Below are 25,796 nucleotides of genomic sequence, written 5' to 3'. Positions count from 1 at the left end.
TCATAGCTCACTGCAACCTTAAACTCTTAAGCTCACGTGATCCTCCTGTCTCAGCCTCCCCAGTAGCTGGGACTACAAGTGTGTGCCACCACGCTCAGCTAATTTTTCCATTTTTTTTTTTTTTGGTAGAGATACGGTCTTGCTCTTGCTCAGGCTGGTCTTGAACTCCTGGCCTCCCAGAGTGCTAGGATTACAGGTGTGAGCCACCATGCCTGGCCTCCTACTTCCTTCTCAATAGTTCCATCTGTCCCATTGACTGTGGAACAGAACATCTATTCCCAACTTTCTGTACTTGGTTCCCTTCCTATGGACTGCCTGCTCGTCTCCTTGTTAACTCTGAATAATTCTTAAAGGCTTGTTTTCAAGTTCTACCTCCTCCATGAAGCTTCTTAAGCAATAAAAGGAGAGGAAAGAGAGTTTCCAGTCTGTGGTGTTATTTATAGCTGGTGGCCTGTGTACACACCAGTTTGGGACCTGGGCAGTGCCCGGATTCAGCTGGGTTCTAGTCTGCTGCTTATTTACTTGACTTGGGGCAAATCTCTCATCTTCTCCTGACTGGTTCACTCTCCTACAAAAGGGAGTCATAGGAGCTCTAACTGCATTATAGTTTATATATCTATCCTAGTCCTCAGTGATCCTTCCACTGTCCCACTGAAATCCTTCTGATCTTTTAGTCATTACCTCTCTGTTATATGCTCCATTGTCTTGTTCACTATTCCAACCTTTTCTGCCCCTCCAAGACTATTTCTGTATTTCTCCCAGTACTGAACACAATAAACATTTATTGGCTATGAGGGGAAACTGCTTATTTCCCTCACAGAATGGGCATAAGGGGGTATGTTTGGAAGGACATACAATAGGCACCTGTGTAGCAGACTGCACATTCTAAACGCCTACCACCGGATAACTGTAGGGGACCTTGCTTCTCCTCCCTCCCCTACTATATTCTACAGGATCCCAGGAGACTCAGAAGAATCGAGAAAAACAGGACACGAATCATTTTTAAAAGTCAAAAGAACAACCTGCGGCAGAGTCCTTTTGTCCTCAGTGACCTGTAAAGCCAGGAGAGAATGAAAGTACAGGCAGGTGGGAGGGTTTCTACGAGATCGAACCAGGGTTTCTGATGCCCAGGGAGGGGGCAGGATACGTGCGCCGAGGGGCAAGGAAGCCGAACGGTTTCCTCACGACACCCTGACCCTAACAGGTGAGCACGACTCAGAATACACACCACTTTAAGATGTGTGGAAAGTAAAGGAGACTTTTCTACAAAGGTAAAGAGAAGAATAAATCAAAAGTGAAGATGAAGAGAGAGCAGTATTTAAGGGGGAGGAGAGAAAAACAAGAGGGGGCTGCAGAGGAGGAATGCACCAGGTAGACGTGAAGAACCGAGAACATGTGTCATGTGTATGTGTGTGGGGGTATCTATCCTTGCATGTGTGCACACATACACGCACACATCCGTGCACACACACGCCTGACATACATGTATTTGTTTATGTTTATATATGAGCTTCCTTGTCTTTCGTTCTGGCCTCAATTCAAGGAGGAATTAATCTATATAGGCTCAAGTACAGAAGAGTTACAAAAGCAAGCTTGGGAGATGCGTGCACGATGACAGGAGTGGGTTTGTGACTTGGCAGGCCCCCCGTCACCCAGGGGAGAGCGAATCAGAATCTGAAAGACCCCAGTGAGCATACACATTTCAGGCTTATCAAAAACAGACCTTAAGAAAGCCTGACAAACACTGCTGTAAACAATTAAGCGTTTAGACAGCAATAGAAAGACAAAACATAATAGATAATCCTAATAGAGAAGAAAGTGACTGTTGTTCTAAATATTGAGAAAAATTCCCAAAATCTGACCCCAAAGGGGTAAGGTCAAAGGTGCTAGTGAGCCACGACGGCAGCAGGTGGAGCGAGTGTGTCCCAGCTCCACACCGGCACTCGCCACGGGCCAGGAGAAACGCCAGCCTCCTTGCAGCAGTCTGGGAATAACTTGCCCACAAGTCGGTCCTGGTTGGTGGTGGGTGGCCTGCCCGCCTATGACCTTGCATTTGTGCTTGCTGAATAGTGAATGGTTATTTCTGCGGTTCCTTAGAGTGTGCAAAGGAAATTCACAACGTGAGACGTGGGGTGGGCAGGACGGTGCACAGCAGCTCTAAGGCGACGGCCTGACTGCACTGGTAGACAGAGAGAGGGGAGGAAGTCTGCGTAAACAGGGGCCCGATCAGGCCAGGGCCCCGGCGTGTCTGCCTGGCACCTGCCATCGTTGAGGGAGTGGATCGATAAATATCATATTCCAGATAAACAGAGACTTTTACAAAACAAAGTATGACTGTGATTTTTTTCAAGTCTGCAGCTTTTGTTAAAAGAAATAAGGTATTTGAAAATGGAAAAGTAAGGTCAGTTAGAATAGTAACTTATTTTTAAAAACGAGTTGAAACTACCTTGTGCATTCAATGAGAAATGCAGCATGCAGAGGCACTGTTGGCAATTTCTTATAATCTTCCAGAGGTCTCCTACACATTTACAAGCATGTTAACTACGTGAGTGTAGCAGCCTGTTCACCCCACATAGACGCTACAGACATTAGGTCAAATACATATACAATGTGCTCCATCTTGCTCTTCTCCCCTGTCAGTGTATCTTGGAGATTGCTGCATATTGGTGTATTTGGATCTGATCCATGTGATATTTCATCTATAGATGTCTCATAATCTATTTAATGAGTTAGTAATTTTTTGAGGAATAAACGCTATGCACATCCAGATCCACATCTTAGATTTACATGTCCCCTTTTCTGCAGTGCCCTTTGCTATCTTAAATCTTCCATTATACTTTCCCTCATCTCCATCTGTCAAGCATCCCATGTGTCCTTCCAAAGTCCCACTGAAATCACCTTTTGCTCCTTGAATCCTGGCTGATTATTAAAGCCACAGAGGATTGCTCTGTCTCCCGATCATTTTGGCATTGCATATTATCTTAGGACATAAGTGAAAACCAGCCTCAAATACCTGCAGTGTGTTTAGGGCTTATTTTTCCTACTGGAATATAAGCCCCTTAAGGGCAAGATTGTTGGAATTACTCATGTTTGCTGGCCTCAAGGCCCCACCGCTGAGCTGGGCACAGAGCAGGCAGAAAAAAATACCATCTGTTGAATGAGAAGTACGTGTTTCGTAGATGTTGTGGACTGAACCGTGTTCCCTGAAAATATGGAGTCCTAACCACAGGAACCTCAGAATGTGACTGTAGTTGGAAGTAGGATCATTACAGATTATTTAAGAAGAGGTTGTATTGGAGTAGGGTGGACACTTAACCCAGTATGACTGGTGTCCTTAGGAGAAGAGACACACAGGGAGAACACCATGTGATGACAGGGCAGAAACTGGAGGGATGTGCCCATCAGCCAAGGAACACTAAGGATTTCCGCCAACACCAGAAGAGGAAGGCGTGTCTTCCGACACTATTCTCAGATACCAACTGGGTGTCCCGCAGTCAAAATCAGTTTGACACTAACTACCCAGAGTTAACACAGACCCAACAAAGTAAGAACAAAGTACTTCACAAGACTGGCCCACTTCAGATGTACACTCAGATGTTACTCAAGAGTGTATACACCTCTCCTGCATTCCCTTCCACTTCCTCTACCTCTGCACCTGAGACAGCAAGACCACCCCTCCACTCACTCCTCCTCCTCAGCCTACTCAACACAATGACAATGAGGATGAGGATCTTTAGGATGATCCACTCCACTTAATGACTAGTAAACCTAGTTTTTCTTCCTTATGATTTTCTTTTTTTTTCATATCTTCTCTCAGTTTTATTCTATACTTACTTTTGCTTTGAATTTATTTATTTTTTCTTTTTTATTTCAGAATATTATGGGGGTACAAATGTTTTGGTTACATGGATTGCTTTTGTATTGCTTGAGTCAAAGTTATAAGTGTATGTTTTACCCATCACCCAGATAGTGTACATTGTACCCATCAGGTGTAATTTCACCCATTCCCTCCTCCCCCTTCCCACATCCTTGATTCCCATGAGTTTTACTTACATCTGTAGACATGAGTGTTGATCAGTTAGTTCCAATTTAATAGTGAGTACACATGGTATTTGATTTTCCATCCTTGCCATATTTCACTTAGGAGAATGGTCTCCAGTTCCACCCAGATTGTTGCAAAAGGTATTAATTCATTTTTTATGACTGAGTAGTACTCCATGGTATACACATACCACATTTTATTAATCCACTCATGAACTGATGGACACTTAGGTTGATTCCACATCTTTTTGATTATGAATTGTGCTGCAATAAATATTTTAGTGCAAGTGTCTTTTTGATAAAATGACTTTTTTTTTCCTTTGGGTAAATACTCAGTAGTGGGATTGCTGGATCAAATGGTTAGGTTTATTTTTAGTTCTTTGAGGAATCTCCACACTATTTTCCATAGCAGTTGTACTAGTCTGCAGTCCTACCAACAGTGTATAAGTGTTCCTTTCTCTCTGCATCCACATCAACATCTATTGTTTTGAGATTTTTTGATAAAAGTCATTCTCACTGGGGTTAGGTGATATCTCATTGTAGTTTTGATTTGCATTTTCTAATGATTAGTGATGTTGAGCATTTTTTCATATGTTTATTGGCCATTAGTCTATCATCTTTTGAAAAGCTTCTGTTCATGTCTTTTGTCCACTTTTTAATGGGGTTGTTTGATTTTTTTCTTGCTGATTTGCTTGAGTTCTTTGTAGATTCTCATTATTAGCCCTTTATCAGATGTATAGCATGCAAATTTTCTCCCATTCTGTAGGTTGTCTATTTGCTCTGCTGATTGTTTCTTTGGCTGTACAGAAGCTTTTTAGTTTAATCATATCTCATTTATTTATTTTTGTTGTTGTTCTGATTGCCTTTGGGGTCTTCATAAATTCTTTGCCTAGACCAATATCTAGAAGAGTTTTTCCACCATTTTCTTCTAAGAATTCATATGTTTTTATGTCTTAGATATAAGTGTTATCCATCTTGAATTAATTTTTGTGAGTGCTGAGAGATATGGATCCTATTTCAATCTTCTACAAGTAGTTAGCCAATTTTCCCAGCACCATTTATTGAATAGGAATTCTTTTCCCCAGTGTATATTTTCTGCTTTGTCAAAGATCAGATGGCAATATATGGGTGGTTTTATATCTGGGTTCTCTGTTCTGTTCCATTGGTCTATGCCTCTACTTTTGTGCCAGTACCATGCTGTTTTGGTTACTACAGACTTGTAGTATAAAGTCTGGTAAAGTGACACTTTCAGGTTTGTTCCTTTTGCTTAAGGTTGCTTTGGCTATTTGGGCTCTTTTCTGGTTCCACACAAAGTATAGAATTATTTTTTGTAAATCTTCAAAAAATGGTGTTGGTATTTTGATGGGGATTGCATTGAATCTGTAAATCACTTTGGGTAGTATGGACATTTTAACAATGTTGATTCTGCCAACCTATGAGCATATGTTTTTCCATTTGTTTACATCAACTGCAATTTCCTTCCTGAGTGATTTGTAGTTCTCGTTGTAGAGTTTTTTCATCTCTTTGGTTAAATATATCCCTAGGTATTTTATCTTCCTTGTAGCTATTGTGAATGGTATTGAGTCTCTGATTTGATTTTCAGCTTGACTGTTGTTGGTGTATAGGAATGCTACTGATCTGTGTACATTGATTTTGTAACCTGAGACTTTGCTGAATTTATAACAATTTCAGGAGTCTCTTGCAGAATCTTTCAGGTTTTCTAAGTATAAGATTATATCATCAGCAAAGGGCGATAGTTTGACTCCCCTTTTCCCTATTTGGATACCCTTAATTTTTTTCTCCTGCCTGACTGCTCTGGCTAGGACTTCCAGCACTATGTTGAATAGAAGTGGTGACAGTGGGCATCCTTCCTTGTCTTATTCCAGTTCTGAGTGGCAATGCTTTCAACCTTTCCCCATTCAGTATGATGTTGGCTGTAGGTGTGTTATATATGGCTTTTATAACTTTGAGATGTGTTCCATCTATGCCTATTTTGTTAACAGTTTTTATCGTAAAAGGTGCTGAATCTTGTCAAATGCTTTTTTCTGCATCTATTGAGATGGTCACATGATCTTTGTTTTTGCTTCTGCTTATGTGGTGAACCACATTTATGGATTTATGTATTTTGAACCATACTTGCATCCCTGGGATGAAGCCCACTTGATCCTGGTGGATTATTTTTTTGATGTGCTGCTGAATTTGATTTGCTAGACTTTTATTGAGGATTTTTACATCTATATTCATAAGGGATATTGGGCTATAGTTTTCTTTTTTTGTTGTGTCCTTTCCTGGCTTTGGTATCAAGGTGATAATGGTTTCGTAGAATGAGTTGGGGAGGATTTCTTCCTTCTCAATGTCATGAAATAATTTCTGCTGTATGGGTACCAATTCTCCTTTGTAGATCAGATAAAATTCTCCTGATCCAACTGGTCTGGGACTTTTTTTGATTGAAAGATGTTTATTGCTGCTTCAATTTTGTTGTTCATAATTGGTTTATTCAAGAGTTCTATTGCTTCCTGATTAAGCCTTGGGAGGTTGTGTGTTTCCAGGAATTTGTCCCTTTCCCTTATGATTTTCTTAATGACATTTTTTTCTCTAGCTTACTTATTATAAAAATACAATATATAATACATACAGCACAATATAAAATATGTGTTAATTGTTTATGTTATTGATAAGGCTTCTGGTTAACAGTAGGCTGTTAGTAAAGTTTTGGGGGAGTCAAAAGTTATATGTGGACTTTTGACTGATGGGGGTTGGTGCCCATAATCCCCACATTGTTCAAGAGTCAATTGTATATGAACAACTCAGGAAGAACCAGATGGATGAGATGCATACACAGGCCAAAGTCTGGGGTGGGTTGAGGGGAAGAGACAGTTTCCATGCTTTTTCCTCATGGAATCCAGGAGCATCACCCTCCCACATATCAATGTTAACCAAGAAGAAGCTCTAGTAAGCTTCAGTGTCCAGAGTTTTTATAATGGGGTTTCATCACATATGCATAATTGATTAAGTCATTGGCTTCAGGATTGAACTCAATAACCATCTCTCCTCCCTTCCCCAGAGATTGGGGTGGCTCAAAAGTTCCAACCTGTTAGTCACAGGGATGGTCTTTCTGGTGACCAGCTCCCATCCTGAAGCTATCTAGGGGCCCACCATTAGTTACCTCATCAGCATAATAAAGTCACTTCTATCACTTAAGAAATTCTAAGGATATTTGAAGCTTTGTGCCAAGAACTGAGACCAAGACAAAATATTCTTTATTATACTACAGGATGGAACAGATTCTCCCCTACAGCCTTCAGACACAACATCACCCTGCTTACACCTTGATTTCTAACTTCTAGACTGCAGAACTGTAAGAGAATACAGTTCTGTTGTTTTAAACCACCCAGTTTGCAGTGATTTGTTATAGTAGTCTTACAATACTAACACAGTGGGTAGAGCAAGGATTTCTCTTATGGATAAGACTCTAAACTAAAATGAGAGCAACTAGTATATTCCCTTCTCTTCCATACCACCTAGTATTTTATTTTATTATTTCATTTCACTTTATTTTTTGAGACAGGGTCTCACTCTGTCACCCAGGTTAGACTGCCATGGCATCATCACAGCTCACTGTAGCCTCAAACTCCTGGGCTCAAGTGATCCTCCTGCCTCAACTTCCCAAGTAGCTGGGTACTATAGGCATGTACCACTGCACCTGGCTAATTTTTCTATTTTTAGTAGAGATGGGGTCTCCTTCTTGCTCAGGCTGGTCTTGAACTCCTCACCTCAAGTGATCCTCCTGCCTCAACATACCAAAGTGCTAGAATTACAGGCATGAGCCACCATGCCCAGCCTAACTACTATTTTCTAACACACCTCAGGCCATTCCTTAGCACCTTCCTCTCTTCTCAGTGCCTTCCCTGCTTCAGAGCTCCAATACCACCCACCTGTGGATAAGTCTAACTCCATCATCTCCTGGACCTCCCTCCCAAGCTCCAGACACTCCTCCAAGCTGCCTAAGGGGCTTCGTCCCTTGCATTTCTCACATGCTCCTTCTTGGTGACTGGCATAAGCACCCACTCTTTGCCCAATCCTCAGCAGCAGCTTTATATCCTGCTGCTCCCTCAAGTCCCACCAAGGCCCCCTGCTTCAGCATCTTCATCTCTGGAACCTCTCCAAGGCTCCTTCCCCCACAGCCATAAATCTGATCCAGCTCACCATAATCTCACTTGGACTACCTAACTAGTCTCCTGGTTAACAGCATCAAATCCTAACTGGTCCCTCTGGCACCAGTCCTCTCCCCACCACTGGGTTTTCCACTCTACATCTGGAGTGGTCACTCTAAAATCCAAGTCTGACCTTGCTATTCCCATTTAAAATAATAACAGCAGCAGCTCACTTTCACTGAGGATTTACTCTGTCCCAGAAACTATTTTAAGTCCTTCATGTGTATTCATTCAAATAAAGTTAAGTGTCAATAAAATTAATTGGGAGGCCACTAGTCTGAGATGACTCTAGCGCCCTGGGTTCCTATGTAAGCAAACTGAAACTCAACCCAATATAAACTATAAAATGTAACTTAAGCTTAACCAATCTGAAACCACCAACCAACCCCTAACTAGAGACTTTACCAAGCAAGAAACAGCCACCTAACCTCTAACTAGAGGCTTTCGCTTTAACCAATCAAATATTTTCTGTTCGGCTTTCACAAACACCTTATAAGAGTTTCCCCCTAGTACCTCCTTGGTGGAGCCCTAAATCGCTGGTCATCTGGTGTTGTCCATTTTATGAATCGCTGAATGTTCACATAAACTCCTTAGTCTTCAAATGTGCCTAAGTTTATCTTTTTACATGAGGCAGGAATTACTGTTATCCTCATTTTGAAGATAAGAAAATTGAAGCTTACAAAACCTAAATGACTTGTCTAAGATTTTACAACCAGCAAGTGATGGAGCCAAAAATTCACTTATGGGAATCTGATATCAGAATCCATGGTCATAACCCAAGAACCATGGGTAGAGGTCAAGTGGCCACTCAGTAATTTCTCACTGGTCCTCAGTTAGAGTCCACATCTGCTTAATCCTGTCTTGTAAGTAGGGTGACCACCCCATTTGCCCAGGTTTTCACCTGCTTTCCTACCACTGTTAGTTGTAATCTAAGAAATATCGTGATGAACCGTAGATGGTCAGCCTATTTACAAGCCTCACTGCAACTCCCAATGATATTCCAAACATAGAGAATTTACTATACTTCCTTGAAAGAGCTATATCTACATTTCTTGGCAATCACACATGCAATTTCTACTTTCTTTAGCCCACTAACAATGCCTCACCCCTCAGGTCTCAGCTCTTCATGACTTTCTCTCAATCCCCACTCCAGCCAAACTCAATTATGTTCTCATCACACCATGAACACTTCATCTTGCATCAAAGATACCAGCTCTATGGTAATGGCTCACTTACCAACTTTCCTATTCATCCTCTTACTTCTAGCAGAGGACCTGGCACCAGAGTCCCCTTCAGGAATGAAGGACTTATTCCCCACTTGCTAGGAATGCTGCTGGACAGCCATCCTCAGCCATCTGCCCTTTGACATTGCCTCTGCTGCAGGTCACGCCATCTTCCAGGGGAAGCCCACATGCAATGACTGATCAGTGCAGAGATATAAAGGCTCAGCCCCTTCTCCCCAACTCAGGACAACTCTGAACTCACCCCTAATATGGAATCAGCTAAGGCCTTCACGTAAACTGTATCACAGTTCAACTCCCTCTGCCTATCCCTGTTTCTTTTCACCGTCTCCCACAGGTACTGATGCTCACAGCACGCCCCAGTGAACATTCTGCATCTTATTCTCAGCATTTGCTTTCCAGGGACCCAAGCTGTGACAGGAGGTGGTCAACAAATACCAGTTTAATGAATGACAACTCTACTCAATAAGCTGCCATGCCTAACACGTTGCTCTTGGCTCATGACTTTGTAATGGCACAGGTATGGCTCCAGAATGGAGAATCATACCTTGGGGCTAATGACGATATACGAAGAACTAGAAATTTTGTAATTCTAAAGCTATGGCAGATCTTTGCTAATACAGAAAAATCTTAGAGATCATGAAAGCATGATTATAAGCCAACAGATACACATTTAGCATGGAAAACCTCAATTTAGTGGCCATAAAAAATCCGTCTTTGATACCTTTTACAGCAGCACAAACAGCCCTGTCGCCACACTCTTGATAAGGACCTGTCCCTGCTATGTGCAAAGCACTGTGGACAACACAGGACACAGAGTTGAAGCAGCCCTGGTCCCAGCAAACACATACAGCTTCCAGTCTAGTGAGGAAAACAGAATTGACAGTGACTAGAAATCAAGGCAGGAAGAATGAAATCAGTGGAATAAGAAAACAAGCACAGTGCTGTGGAAGCACAAAGGAAGGAGACCCTGGAAGGGGTGACATCTGAATTGAACTCTGAGAATAAATTTGATAAACAGTTCTTTTTTTTAAGTTTTTTTTTTTTTTTTAAGAGATGGGGTCTTGCTCTGTCGCCCAGGCTGGAGTGCAGTGGCATGCCCGTAGTTCACTGTAACCTTGAACTCCTGGCCTCAAGCGATCCTCCTGCCTCAGCCTCCCAAGTAGCTATGACTATAGGCATGTGCCACCACGCCTGGCTAATTTCTCTTATTTTTTGTAGAGATGGTGATCTTGCTATGTTGTCCAGGCTGGTCTCGAACTCCTGGCCTCAAGCAAGCCTCCCACCTTGGCCTTCCAAAGTGCTGGGATTACAGGCAGGAGCCACCATGCCCAGCTGTCAAACAGTTCTTGAGTCCCTTTCACTTGTACACTCCAGACACGGTGCTGGGGATTTAAAGACTACTATAAGAGACAGATGGATGGAGAACTCTAATCAGAATACATTCCACCAAGTCTTACACATCAGTGTCAACCAGTGCTCTGGAATATAAAAGAACAGCTTCAATAAATAGAAAGGAGAGGCAACAGCCTGACCGAAGGTGAGAATATTGAATGCCATAGTAAGAATACTGGAACTTCATTGACTAACATTCCCCGTGATACAGTCTACAAACTGTAGTTTAAAAAAATGAGTGTCCCATGAAAAATGGTTTTCACACTCAAAATGCTGGGCTAAACCAAGCTACAGGGGATAGATGGCTGGCTGTTTACTAGAATGCTTTCCTCCTCCTTCCTTCCTAGCAGAACTCTGACTTTGTTCAGGTATCTGTACCTCTGCCATGAAGGTCTCCTAACACAGGGGAAGCTACCCCCTACCTCCAACTCCAGAGGGGGTCTTGATGGATCTAAGCCAGTCGTCATAATCCTACTTCCCTGTACCCAATCAGCCCACTGCAAACCCTCCCTCCAGCAAGTGTTAATGGTCAATAGTAAACATGTGAAATAAATTGGTTTAGACTGGAGAAAAGAGCTCTTACCCATGTTTGGGACCATTTGGTCTACTCTTCTCTCCCTTGTCTCGTCTTTGGTTTGTCAACATGGAAGCAAATCACCTTAGTTGCTATAAATATCTGTCTTTTCATCAAGAATAAAGCAGATGACCTAATCATAAGGTACCTGGACTCTCCCTAGCTTTGGATGCCCTGTCATCTGAAATAATGTTTCCTTATTGTTTAAGCCACTCTGAATTATGACATCTGTTATTATAATCAAAAGCTATCCAAGAGAAACAAATGGTCAACAATTTTCTTTATTGCAGAACTTCTTAGAGCCTTAAATACAAATATGGATTATAAATTGCTAAGATAAATTTATATTATGCAGCATTTCCCACAGTCCTAGGATTTCTTTTTTCCTCCCACAGGAAAAAAACTTGATAAAGAAGGAAAATGACATTCTTCAGTCCATGTATTCAAAAATATGGTCTGGCCTGTGTTGCAGGAAGTCGGAGAGAAGAGATTAGGCAAGAATACAAGGAAGGGGGTCCCTGAAATAGTTCAGGCTAGAGCCACAGACTATAATTAAGATACAGAAATAATAAAGAATAGATGAAATATAATTCAAGGATAGATTCATAGCAACTAACTGAATATACAGGGGTGAAAAATGACTTATCTGAATGCCAGGACACATGCTAAATCAGTAGCAGTGGCAAACTGATCTAGGTGGGGTCTCTGATGCTATTGATTAGAGGGGCCTGGGCAACATCTGGGAATGTTGAGCAGCTTCATCCCTTCTCAGTCCCTTGGGCAAGAGTCTCTGATTTTCCTTTCGCAAACTGCCTCTCCTAGACTGCTGTCTTTGTGGACTATCTGTCAATCAAGAGAGCTTCATGTCCTCCCATTGTCCCTAAGGGATGACCAAACTTAACCCATTATACTGGCACCTGTGAATCACTTGAGTGACCCAATAACAGAAAAGAATTGGGAAGCAACCCTTCTGATGGCGGCCTCTGAAGAGGCTGTCCTGTCGCCCTATAGCAGGGGCACGCTGTGGTCATTCCCAGGATGCACTATCCAGTTCTCCTTTGAATTTGTAAGCCACCCCCGCCCTTCCTCAAACTTTTTTTTTTTTTTTGCTAAAATTAGCCAGAGTCTATTTCTGCTGGTGCAACCAAAGAACCCTAACTGATCATGGGAGAACCACTAGTCTTTGGCTACATGTCATGCAGGCCAAGTTTCAAAGTGTTATATCTATAAAATTAGTAGCAACGACCTAAAAGGCTACTAGCATATCATTTCTTCATAGCTGACTATTTTATCCTATGAGATCTGACGTCATGTTCTTTCCAGAGCATTGAAGATAAGAGCTTTCCCGTGTTTGAAAGCAAGGCCCAAAAGAATATGAAACATATTTGTATTTAGACCTTTAAGGGCCCCAGAATTAAAATATCATTAAAGAAATTCTGACTACAATTGCCCACTTTGAGTCCTGGGAGCTTTTTCATTTTTTTCCTATAATAAAATACATGTTTATTTCAAGGAATTTGTAAGTTAAAAGTACAAGCAGCAGTAATTGAATCACTCATAATCCTACCCAGAGATAAACATGGAATGCTTAGCCTTCTAGTCTTTCCTGATTTCCTTCCAGTCTTTTCTATGCATTTTGAGAAATACTGTACAATCTTAACTCTGTATGCACTTGAATATCCTGTTTCCTTATCTTAAACATTTCTCTCAGCCCTTAAAAAATATTTTGAATGTTATAAAAACACTAAAATGGTTACAATTATGTAAATGTACCAGAATTCACTTAATCATTCCATTAATATCAGACATTTAATTTTTTATGCCTTTGCCCCTACTGCAAAGTCACTGAAGTATATATATCTATGAAGATTATCAATGCTGGAGCCAGCATATCTGGAAACAAATCCCAGTTGCTTCCCTCACCAACTGCACAACCAGCAGCAACAACGCGTTCACCTGCTCCGAGAATGCGTGTAGAAAAAGGGGAAAACACCAGAACCTACACTTAGAGTTGCTGTGAGGATTAAACAGGAGTGTCTGTACAGTACAGCACAAGTGTCTGTCGCAGGACACACTTAGAAAACAGCATCTGTGAAAAGCAAGCGGGTGTGCACATGTCTCCAAAGGCAACAGTGTGCATGAGATTCCTAGTGCTAAAAGCTCTGTCCACTTTCCACATTCCTTTCTTAGACCATAGGTTCTCTGGTCCCTGTTTGGTTAGAGTGTTACACAGGAGCCTATGGGGGCTTTTGAAGGTGCAGAAACTGCTTTCTTTCAACATAGAGCATAGAGCTACAAAGCACTTTCTCTTACCCTTTCTGCTGAAATTGCAATAAGGAAACAAAGTGAAGAATATTCTATTGGCAGAAATTTCATCTTATGCTCCTTGTGGTTAAGGGTACATACAAGATACTCAATTATCTTAAATGAATGTGACATTTTTACTTTTATTCAAGTCAGCAGCAGTTAATTAGCATTTCTAAAACCACCTAAACTGAAGTAACTAGAGGGGCCCGGAGGCTGCAGCAGTAACAAGGTTGGGAGAACAGAGCAGGGGAGGCATTTGCCTGTGATTGACCTACTTAGGACCCAGTTCAAATGTGGCTCCGCCCCATTTAGTACCCATTTCCACATCTGCGAAATGGGGCTGCAAAGAGCACCCAATTCATATAGCTGTTGCAGCGAGTAAATGAAAATAATGCCTATAAAGTATTAATACATAGCCCATCCTGATAGACATGTGGCTTTTGGGGCTCTCCTTCTCCCAGGCCCACTGGCAAGACTGCCTTTCCCTGCTCCATCTGGAGTGGAGAGAGGCCATGTGATTCACTTTGGCCAATGAAATGAGAGTAAAAGTGGCAGGTGTCACTTCCAAAAGAAATATCAGGAGCCAGTGTCCTCATTTCCTGTCTCTGCCATCACAGACGCACTTGTGGAACTGAGTCTACGGCAGCCGGTCCTGGAAGGGCTGTTCCTACTCCCATTGGCCAGTGCTGTAAGCTGCTGAGATTCGGGCACTTCTGTTAGAGCAGCTTAACCTAGACTAGCCAGAGTGATACAATAATTATTAGTCACAATGGGGATTAAATGAAGCCATTACAATTACTGATACCTCTAGATATTTCCTTCAGTCATGTTCTTGGCTAAACACAGAAAGACTGGGTTTGATTTGAGAAAAGAAGACAAATGGATGTTAGTTTCAATTTGTAATTTTCAGGTACTTACGAATATAAATATAACAAAACAAATGCTTCATGTCAAAGTGACTTTCAGCACAGCAAGGAATAGTGGTAATAACTATGATTTATTGAGTGCTTGTTATAACCAGGGGTTATGCTAAGGATATTATATTTATTATCTTAATCCCATTAATAATCCCATAAAGTAGGTACCATTCCAGTATGGTAGGATGAGAATTTCTGTTCTCTTCATTATTTCTCCCCCCATTATAGGATGGGCTTTAAAAAAATCAAAAACTGACTTTGGCATGAGAGGCAGTATATATTAGTAAGAGAAGAATTTGTAGTCTTCAAGATGCTCCCCTTTGAAAGATCTGACTAATTAGTATGGAGGGTGATGAGAATCTATAGCCGTCCTCCTGTGACGGAGACAAAGAATGACCCTCTCCAACTTGGACACTGGAGGACAGGGCAGAGCAGAGGGGACTGTGGATTTAAAGGATAGTGGGCAGTGGGAGAGGAGAGAGAGAAAACTCCTGGACATTCAACCACGGTAGAGGTTCCTCATTCCCAGTCACATCCAGGGGACTAGTCCTGGCCAATGAAACATGAACAGAAGTGACGCTTATGAATTCCAGGCCAAAGCATTTAAGAGCCAGTATGCCATTTCAATATCCTCTCTTCACTTTTGGAAGCGACTGAAAACCACATACTGAGAACAGGAGGAGGAGGGGAAGATGAATACAGACCAGATTCCAGAATCACACATGGAGGAGAGCTGTCCTCGGGAGTCCTTCTGACTCACATCACATTTCCCATGAGCTTAACGTAAACTTATGCTATGTTAAGCCACAGAGATTCCAGAGCTCATGTGTTATCACAGCAGAGCCTAACCTATCCTTCCTGACTAATACAACACAGAAGACTGAAGACTAGGAAAAGAACAAAATAAACCCAAGCAAATCAGGAGGAAGAAATCTGAAGATTGAAAAAGCAGAATTTGGCCAGGTGCAGTTGTTCACGCCTGTAATCCTAGCACTTGGGAGGCTGAGATGGGAGGATTGCTTGAGCTCAGGAGTTTGAGACCAGCCTGAGCAAGAGTGAGACCCTGTCTCTACAAAATATAAAAAAATTAGTCAGGTGTGGTGGCATGCACCTGTAGTCCCAGCTATTTAGGAGGTTGAGGCAGGAGGATCGCTTCAGCCCAGGAGTTTGAGGTTGCTGTGAGCTATGATGACCCATTGTACTCCAGCCCAGGCAACAGAGTGAGACCCTATTTCAAAAAGATAAAAATTAAAAAAAAATAATTGAAAAGCAGAATTTACTAGGAAAAAAATATACTGAACAAGAGCTAATGAGAAAGAAATCTAAATGACAACAGATTAAACCTAAGAGTTGATGGGGAGGGGTGGGGAGGACCCTCTGGAGCAAAGCTAGTCAGGGGAAAAAGAAAGAAATGCAAATACAATTGTAGTCAGAAAGATTCTACTAAACTTTAAAATCATAGTGATGCTTTTCTGTAAAATAAATGTTATTCAAAGTTACTCAAGAAAAGATAGAAAACATGAATAGCCCAATGACCATTCAAGAAATTTGGAAAATTGTCAAAGAAGTACATCTAAAAAATGTCCTTAGGAATTTATTTCCAACATTCAAAGAATGAGTAATTCCCCATCTCATCATTCCATAGAAAAAGGATGTTGACCAATTCACTTCACACTGTTACCAAAACATGACAGATAAAGCAAAAGAAAAAATTCAAACGCTCTCACTTATGAATATTGAATGCCAACATCCTAAATAAAACAATAATAAATTAATACTAGAAAAAAATGAAGAAACCACAGTCAAAACTGATTGTAGGAAGGCAAGGAGAGCTGAATCCTAGAAAATCTACTGAGGTTCAAGCACCCAAAACACAAACTCCTCATGGGTAGAGACTCTATCATTGATGCATCCCCAGCAAAGAATGAAGTGTGGAACACAGTAAGTGCTCAATAAATATTTATGGAATAAATTATGGAGTGAATATTAATAAATTAAAGGCAAACACCACATTATGATCATCTATAAAGGCCATGATAACAAATCTAATTTAACTTTGGTGCCAAAGAAAAGCTCAAAATAAAATAATAAAATTATGTAATATGTAACATGAGTAAAAAACAAAAGCTCTCAAACCAACTATCATTTTTTGTTGTGATTAATGAGAAGACATGGATGCCCACATATGGCGACAATATTTCAATATGGTTCTACAAGTCCTAGACAAGGCAATTAGATAAGAAAATAAAGTAAGTATAAATGCTGGAGAGGAAGATGCAAAATTATCACTTGCAGAAGATGTGATTATTTACCTGGAAAGTTCCACAGACTCCACTTTTTTAAAGAAAATATTTAAAAGTAATGAGATAGTTCATGAAGGCTATTGTTAAGATAATTATATAGAAATCAATAACTTTCCTAAATTCCAGCAATAAAGAATAAGACCAATATAACTTCACTTGCTCTTAGCCAAAAAGCCCAGAAACCATAGGACAAAATATAACTTAACAAGATTCTCATCACTGAAGCTACAAAAATAATGAGGAATTATCTAAAATTAACAGTAAAATTATGTAGCACCTAAATGGACAAAAACTACCTTACAGGATTACGTACAGACTTGAATAAACATACCCTATTCCCAGATGGGAAGAATTCTCATTATACTCAATATTGTAAAAATGTCAATTCTCCCCATCTTGATATATACATTTAAAAAAATACTGAGAGAGAATAAACAAACGAGCATAGTCAAGAAAATATTTCTTTCATAAGGGAGTGACTTGGAGATTAGCTGTGGTTAAGGCACAGCAAGACCCTTAGGCAAAGACTGCTGAGCTCTAATTCCCAAGCCAAGGAGTGGCCCTGGCTGAGGCTGAGATGCGGGGCCCAGCCTGACTCCACTCCCACCCAATGCATGGGGTCTCACAATAAGGATTAACCCACCACTGCTCATCTGGGCAGCTGAGCCCATCTCAAAGTCCTGCCAGAACCGACAGACAGATCAAGGGAACAAAGTAGAAATTCTAGAAAGAAATACAAGTAGATGAAATCATTTAGTACCTAATGATGAGGCTATTTCAATACAGGTGGTATAAATTACACACTTCAGTTTAACAGTAAGGTAACTAAATTTTTTTTTTTTTTTTTTTTTTTTTTGAGACAGAGTCTCGCTCTGTTGCCTGGGCTAGAGTGCTGTGGCATCAGCCTAGCTCACAGCAACCTCAAGCTCCTGGGCTCAAGCAATCCTCCTGCCTCAGCCTCCCGAGTAGCTGGGACTACAGGCATGCACCACCATGCCCAGCTAATTTTATATATATATATTTTTTTAGTTGTCCAGATAATTTCTTTCTATTTTTAGTAGAGACGGAGTCTCGCTCTTGCTCAGGCTGGTCTCGAACTCCTGAGCTCGAGCGATCCTCCCGCCTCGGCCTCCCAGAGTGCTAGGATTACAGGCATGAGCCACTGTGCCCAGCCTAAGGTAACTAATTTTTAAAAAACCTAAAGGTTATACCTAATTCATGTCATACACCAATGACTGACATATTAAAGATTTGATGGCAACTATTATAAATAGTAATAAAAATGTATAAATGTTTATATAATCTAGGTCTGAGAAAAGTATTCCTAAACATAACCTTGAAGTACAAACCATAAACTTATAGACTTAAGATCACAAAATATAGCAAAAACAAAACAAAACAAAACAACCTAAAGCAAAATTAAAACAAAACTGTAGGGAGATATGTCTGGTATATGACAAAGCATGTATATGCTTAATATAATAAAAATCACATTAAAATCAATAAGAAAACACTTATGAACATAACTTTAGAAAATTGAGCAAAGACATATGCAGGCAATTCAGAAAAGGCAACAAAAGTCCAGAAAACATCAAAAATGCTCAGCCACACCAGAAATTAGAAGAGGTTAAAAGGAGAGTTTTCTGTTTCCACCCCTGCAATTAACAGAGTTGCAATGTTAGCTGCTAATAGGGTTGGAGAAAGGAGATTGACAATTTTACCAAGGATGGGAAAATAATGTGTGTGTGTGTATGTGTGTCTGCACATATAAAATATACACACTCACAGTCTTAAAATCTCACATATTCTTTGATCTAGCAATTCCACTTCTAAGGCTTTGTCCTAGGAAATTAAACTGGTAAGAAATATTTGCTAAATGATTAGCAAAAGTAAATCAGCTAACTACAATGGAATATTACACAGCCTTGAAAAATTATGCTGTAGATATACTGTTAGTGACATAAGATCACATTCAAGATGTAATATGAAGAAAAAAACAGCTTACAAAATGCTATACACTGTATGGTCTCTACTCTTTTCTAAGAATATTATACATACACCTATTAAAAACTTAGAAGACTGTATCCAAAATACTAACTGTGGTCTCCAGGTAAGGAGATTATAGGTGACTTTTTTCCTTTTTGTCCATCCCTAAGTTTATAATTTTTCTACAATAAAAATAATTTTATGTCTAAACATTAAACATTAAATAGTATATCTTAAAATATTACTTATATAACCAAAAAGAAAGTTTAAAAAAAGTAAATTGAATTCTGTGGGAAAATAAACATTTATTCTAAAAATAAGCTCTCAAGTTGGAAAATGAAAGCAAAAACATCTGCTTCCTGGACAGAAAGGAGAGTTTTAAGTTGCTAGACAGCCACGAACTTCCCAAAGGCAGTGGGGCTCCAGGTGCCAGCTCAGTCGGATGCCCCGTGCCCCAGGGGACAGCCCAGATTCTTCCACTCTCTCCCTAACCTTCTCTCTGCCCTACAACTACCTCAAGACAGAGCTGAAGCATAATTTTATTATTTTCTGTCTTTATTAAATAGCATTTGAAATAACCTGCTCTTGATTATTAATAAAAGGGACACTCATGGAGTCCCTCTAAAAGGAACAACCTTACATTACTGGGATATTCACATGGCTACTGATTCACTTTTTCTACAAAAAAAAAAAAAAAAAAAAAAAAAAATGGTCCTTATCATCCACCCTAAAGAAAATCATTGACAAATTTCTTTAGTGGAGGCAAATGGAAGGAGAAATGATTAATTGCTATTTAAGAGAATGGCTTCCTCACAATGACTTGCAGGTCTGGGATAACAGAATTCTGCAGGAGACCCAGGCAGCCTCGGGCTGACTGCTGAGAGCAGCCCAGCAGGTGAAACCTGGCAGATCTGCACAGTAAGGATCTTAGAAGACAACAGCAAAAAATATTCCCTCCAGATCTGCTAGCCTGGCTATCAGTGAGTTAGTACGTTCTGTTTGTTATCTCTCATGTCTACGCTGCACAGCAGGCTGCCACAAAACTCTAATAAAGAACTTTGCTCTGAGACCTAATCGATGTACATCGTGCTCCTTGGGGGACAGGTTTGGGTCTGGCCAGCCCTGCTGGACTAAGAGAAAGCCTAGGCAGGGCCTGTGTTGGTCTGACAGGTCCAACCCACAGTCAGGGAAACAGCAGAGAGGGAACAAAGCAGCCCAGTGACTAATTTGGAATTGGTTTTGACTTTTCCCTCATGTCCTATTGATTGGGTCACGGCTCTTCGAAGGCCTGCTAAAGGGCAGGACAGTTTCTCAGAGAAACCTTCAAGGAAAACATCCTCACTGGCTTTGGCTGCTTTGGCCTGAGCAGAAATATCTGCAGTGCCAGTGCTTCTAGAGGCTGCCGTGGCCTCAGCACCTAGCTCGCCACCACTGGCCGATGCCCGGACCTCTGCAGTTGAATTCTGAGAGCTGCACAGCAGCAATGACACTCAGCAAAGCTGTGCACCAGAAACCAAGCCTGCCCAGTGTTGCAGACTGAGCAGTCTAGGAATGAAAAACAGCGCTCTAGAGACAAAAGTTTGTCTTTACCTCCCAACTCCTCTAAAACCATGCAATCCAACCCAAGACAACCAGCCGCATCTCTCCCACATGCCTACGGCTCCTTGGCTGCTCACAGACACCTTGAACATCGCCCATTTTACACAAGAGCACAGACCCCATTTGGACCAGCACTGGGCAGTGGCTGTCGGTATCTAAGAAACCCTTTCGGTTTAGGAGGCTAATGTTTTCTGAAAGATTGAATGGGCAAGCAGAAAAGGAAAATGACAATGAACCCCCTCAACCATTTATTGAGCACTCCGGGGGGGGGGGGGGGACAGGCTCCCTTCAACCTCCTGACAGCCCTCTGAGGTGGCGGCTACTATGACCCCTATGGTGCAGACTCAAAAGAAAGTCCTCCTCACCAGCTCAAGGTGCCAATTTTACTTCTTCCATTTTCTCTTTCTCTTAGTGAGTCTCTTGGGCGCTAAATTTCAGCTCAGGGCTTTATTTCACCCAACATAAACCAAACATCACTTTCAGGAAAAATATTCTATGCCTTTTGTGATGCTTTTTACCCGAGCAACTACTAGACTCTCTTGAAGGTACAAAATAGTGCCATAGATCAAGTATGCACTAAATTCTTGCTTAAATCTTGCTCTATCCTCCAAAGCCCCACAGTACAGCTGTTCTTCACTCCTCTGAACACCATTCCCATCACAAAATTAAAGAAACATTGTGTCAGGAGCTTTCTCCATATTTGAACTACTTCATAAGACTCGTCTATCTCTAACACATGGATCTTTTGTTCACTTATGCATTTTGGTGCCAAAGAATTTCAGAGAACCTACTACATAGGGCAACATTAGGGCAGTTGTCTCTGCCCCCAAGGAGTTTAAAGTCTAGTGGGGAAGTTAAATGAGAAAAGATAAAACTCACAATACAATCTAACTACTATGACCATAGCACATCTTTAGAAAGAAGGTTCCAAGAGAACAGGGATTTTGTTTGTACTGCAATATTCCCTAAACCAGAGCAGCGCTTGACACACAGTAGGCATCTAATAAGTATTTACTGAATGAATAAGTGCATGTACCCATGCCATAGTGCATATAATCCAATAATAGTTATAACATTGCCCAAAGATACTTGTAGCTACAATCTATTATGCATTTCCTAGTGCTGTGCACTGTTAGGCACTTTTCAGGGGTAATCTCATGTTATCATTACCACAATTACCACATTACCACAGTGCAATCCTTATCATTCACATTTTGCAGGGGAAAAGACTAATATGCAGAGAACTACGTTCAAGATTCCATAGTCAGTGAGCAACAAACCCAATCTGCCCCACTGGAAAGCCCGAGCTTCTAACCACTAGGCACATGGTGGCCAGGGAGCACTTCCCAAAGGAGGACTGAGGTGAAAGGATAAACAGGGGAAAGTTCAAAGCAGAAGGAACATGTGCAAATACTAGGCAAGTAGACTAAGGAGGAGAAACTTTCCTCAGTTAAGTACAATGGGTTTTATCAACTCTTTTCATAGTCTCTGATAGGAGCACTTCAAGAAAAAGTACTAGGAACCCAACAGGGTATGTTTAAGTAGAGCAATTCCAACATTGTTAAGTGACTGGAGCAGTTCCCTAGCAGTTTATATGCAGAAGAGCTCCAGGATCTGCAACTTAGGAAAGGCTAGCTACGAGGAAGAGCAACTCTCAAGTTCATCCTTAGTCCTCCCCCAGAGAGAAGGAAGTCCCCATTTCAGAAACACACAAAGGTAAGAATCAAGAAAGGGCTTTATAATTGCATACCTAAAAGCCCAAACTTCCAATCCTATGTGCTTCTACTGATTTAAGGCATTAAGAAGCAAATTCTGGCCCTTTTACTCCAATACACATAAGATAAAGGAGATGCTTCTCCTTTCATTTATCCTTATGGACCCTTGAGTAAACTGTTTTAATCTTGGCAACAAACATCAATTGGGCATCAATTATCTACAAGGCATTGCATTATATACACTGGGGATACAACAGCAATCAATACATTCTATTGGAGGCAGACAGACAAGAAAATAAGAAAACAAGAGCATTTGGAACAGTGATGAGTGCTGTGGAAAAATGAAAAGGATGATGGGTTGGAGAGCAGATGAGGGAGGGAGGGCCTCTCAAAAGCCTTAGTGCTAGGACTGGACCGATGGGAAGAGGTACTTGGGAGGAGCACATCTTCAGCCAAGCAGGGAAAATGGGTAAATAGCAGGAACAAAAGCCCTGACATGGAAATGAGCTTGGTGTGTTTGGGGCAAGAAAGGCCATGTGGCTGGACTCTCCTCAGTTAATGAGGAGAGCATGGAACAGGAATATTGAGACACAGAGGGGCCAAAGCAGGTATGGTCTTGTAGGCCATTGGCAAGATTTGAGATGCTAAGTGCAATGAGATGTCACTGGAAGCTTTCAAGCAGCAAGATGACATGAACTGATTTTTGCTTTAAAAAGTTCACTCTGGATGTGATCAAAAGAGATACAGGCTGGCCCACACTTGACCCGGGGCACAACACAATGGATAGCATCTGAGAAAGAGACAGAATTCACCCATAAGCCAACCTCCACCACAGTCCCAAGCAACAAGTGGAAGGTACCTCTTGGTGACCAGCTGCTTGAACTTCCAAGAACGTGCTCTCAATAAGTAAGACCACTTTTTCTGAAACCCAATTTTCCCCCGCCCTTTTTCATTCCTTCCATGGATGAAGCTCAAAAATCTTCCTCCTTTAAAATAAGTCTTAAAAAAAAAAAAAAAAAAAGTGCTGTGTTTCAGGAAGGCCAGGGAAGAGGCATAAACACCCCCCATGCATTTAGGTTCTACCACTGAACTGAAACTCCAAGACCAAGAGAAACCAGCAACCCAAGTCCAGTGTCAGGGGCCTCCTGGTCACTTGGTTGGTCTGATGTGATGGCAGATGCCAACCTGCAGGGTGATAAAGAAGCCAAGACATTAAAGACCAGTCAGCTTTCTGTCATCCGCTAAACAACGAGTACCAGGAAAACACTATTCAACATATCAAAAGGCAGTCCACGTGAGGCTATATTTATGGCAATACCATGCCAGAAATCTGGGCTAATCTGACTCTGCTATTCATAAATTCCCCCTCATGTTAAAGCACATGTGTTTGGGAAGGAAAACTGAATCCAAGTCAATTTTAGACATTGTTACTTGGAAACCATCTGGAGTCCCTGGAAGCATAAGAAGCCACCGCATCCCCTGCCCTCAAATGCCCACTGTAACTAGGGCAGTATGCTTAGATGGGAGTTTAGGTGTCCCCTATTCCCCAGGGACGTCCCCACCCCCAACCTAGCAGGTGCCAGCTCAGGCTCCACTTCCCACCCAAGAAAGGTATTTGGTTTCTTGATAAACCTAGTGGAGAGCTCTCGATGTGTTGAGCTTGCACTTGAATTGCACCCAAGGCTGGGTTCTTCGCTTCCCCATTGCTTTAGAACAGCACACCTGAATTCCTTTCCCACAGTAGCAACGTAAATCCCTCCCCAGGAGTAGGGGTTCCACAAAAAAAATCCCCCCTACCGAACAAGCCTGTGTTCAGAAAATGTCTAGCTTTGGTAGAGACCCACCAGGATCCTTATGTAACCTTAATAGCTGTGGGCACCCCGCAGAGCTACTCCTGTAGACACTAGCCCAGATGTAGCCCATTTTCATCGTGATGACAGCGAACTGGGTCTCGCAGCTTCCCCCGGGGCCTGGCTCTTCATGACTGTGGGGCTTCTGTCCCCCTCCCCTACCTGGCTGTGATCCTCCGCTTATCTCATCTTCCAGAGGAGTTGGGCCTCCTTTTTGCAGCCTCCCTCCTCCCCTGAAATCAGTCTTAGGACCAAGCCGAGAGCAGCGCCATTCCATCAGCTCCTTCCCTCTTCTCCCACCCCCCATTCTCTCCCCACCACCAAACGCCTTAAAAAACCCGGCCAGGAAAGTGATCCAGAATCTCGTACAGTCATAGTCCCTGAAAACAAACACGGCGGGAGGGGCAGGCCGACCAGGCCCAGCATTTCCCCTGGACCAGGGAGCAGCCCAGAACTCGGCGCAGGGGAGGGGAGGGAAGGGCTCTCTGGAGACCGACTGCGGCTCGGCTGCCTCCAGCACAATCAGAGCAAACACCTGTTTCCAGGAAGCTACGCGGCCAGGAGAAGGGAGTCCCGGGGAAAGGCAGGAAGGACGAGGTGCAGGGGCAGCTGGGGACGCAGGTAAAGGATGCGTCACACTTTGCGCTGGGCAAGCGGAGCCCGGGAGCAGCAGGCAGCGAGCGAGAAGGGCGCCGGGGGTCTGGGAAGTTCAGAGAGGAGGGGTCGCGCCCGGGAGCGGCGCCTGGAGGGAGCTGGCGCAGGGGGAGGGACGAGCGGGGAGGGAGGGAAGGAGGACCGGAGGCCACCGGGCTCCATCACCTGCGCGCCCCGGCGGATGCAGCCTCGCGGGCGCGCACCGGCCCCCGGCGGCCCGCGGGTGACCTACCTGCCCACCGTCTGGTTGGCCAGCTGGCGCATGCGATTGAACTGCTTCTTCATCGTGGCCCCGCTGCCGCGCTAGCCCGGGAGCTGGGGAAGGACGGAGCAGCCCGGAGCCCGCCCCAGGGTTACATGGCTCCCGCGCGGAGCCTCCCGGGCGACGGCGGCGGCACTGCGGAGCCTCCGGGAGCCGTCTGGCCCGCGCGCAGCTCCCTCCCGAGGGCACCGCCGCCTACTCCTCCTCCCGCCGCGCCGCCTCCTGCCGCATCCCCCTCACGCGCGCCGCGGCGCCCTCGTAGCCATCCGAGGCCGTCCTCGGCGCCGGCCTGGTCCGCGCGCGCTGCCTGCCCCCAGCCCCAGTCCGCCACGGGGACCGGGAATCGCCGCAGGCTGGCTGGCCGGCGAGCCAGGTGGTCCCCGTGCGCCTGTGCGGAGGGCGCCGTGCATGCTGGGACTTGTAGTTTCGCGCCCCATGCCCACCTTTCCTCTGTCCAAAGTTTGCAAGGACAGCGGGCTGCGGGGGTGGGAGAAGGCAGCGTCGCCTGTAGCTTTTGCGCGTTGGCATTCGAGTAAGGGAAACGTTTTTCTGTTTTAAAAATGGCAAAGTGAGTCCAAGAATACAACAGCAAATAAAGAAAGTGAGCATCTGTCTCCCATTGTCTTTAAGTGAAGATGAGGCATCGCTGTGTTGAATTCACAGGAGGGACATTTATGCTAGCAGGTACCTGGCTCATAAAACTGTGTAAGGTCACCTAGTCAATGTGGAGGTGCAGGG

At 42.8% G+C, this 25,796-nt stretch overlaps 1 protein-coding gene across 5 annotated transcripts in view; it reads right to left on the bottom strand.

The window, feature by feature from the left end:
• Positions 1–25,417, bottom strand: part of ARHGAP44 (Rho GTPase activating protein 44) — a 175,017-nt gene extending 149,600 nt beyond the window's left edge. For all 5 annotated transcript variants that reach the window (XM_069481951.1, XM_069481949.1, XM_069481953.1 and 2 more), the window contains exon 1: positions 25,029–25,417. In XM_069481951.1, coding sequence (XP_069338052.1) covers positions 25,029–25,081 — 53 coding nt within the window. In that variant the 5' untranslated portion in view covers positions 25,082–25,417. The remainder of the gene's footprint in view (positions 1–25,028) is intronic.
• Positions 25,418–25,796: the final 379 nt, after the last annotated feature.

This window comes from Eulemur rufifrons, chromosome 9 (genome assembly GCF_041146395.1).
Source record: "Eulemur rufifrons isolate Redbay chromosome 9, OSU_ERuf_1, whole genome shotgun sequence".
NCBI lineage: Eukaryota > Metazoa > Chordata > Mammalia > Primates > Lemuridae > Eulemur > Eulemur rufifrons.
This window is presented reverse-complemented; position numbering and strand designations above follow the sequence as displayed.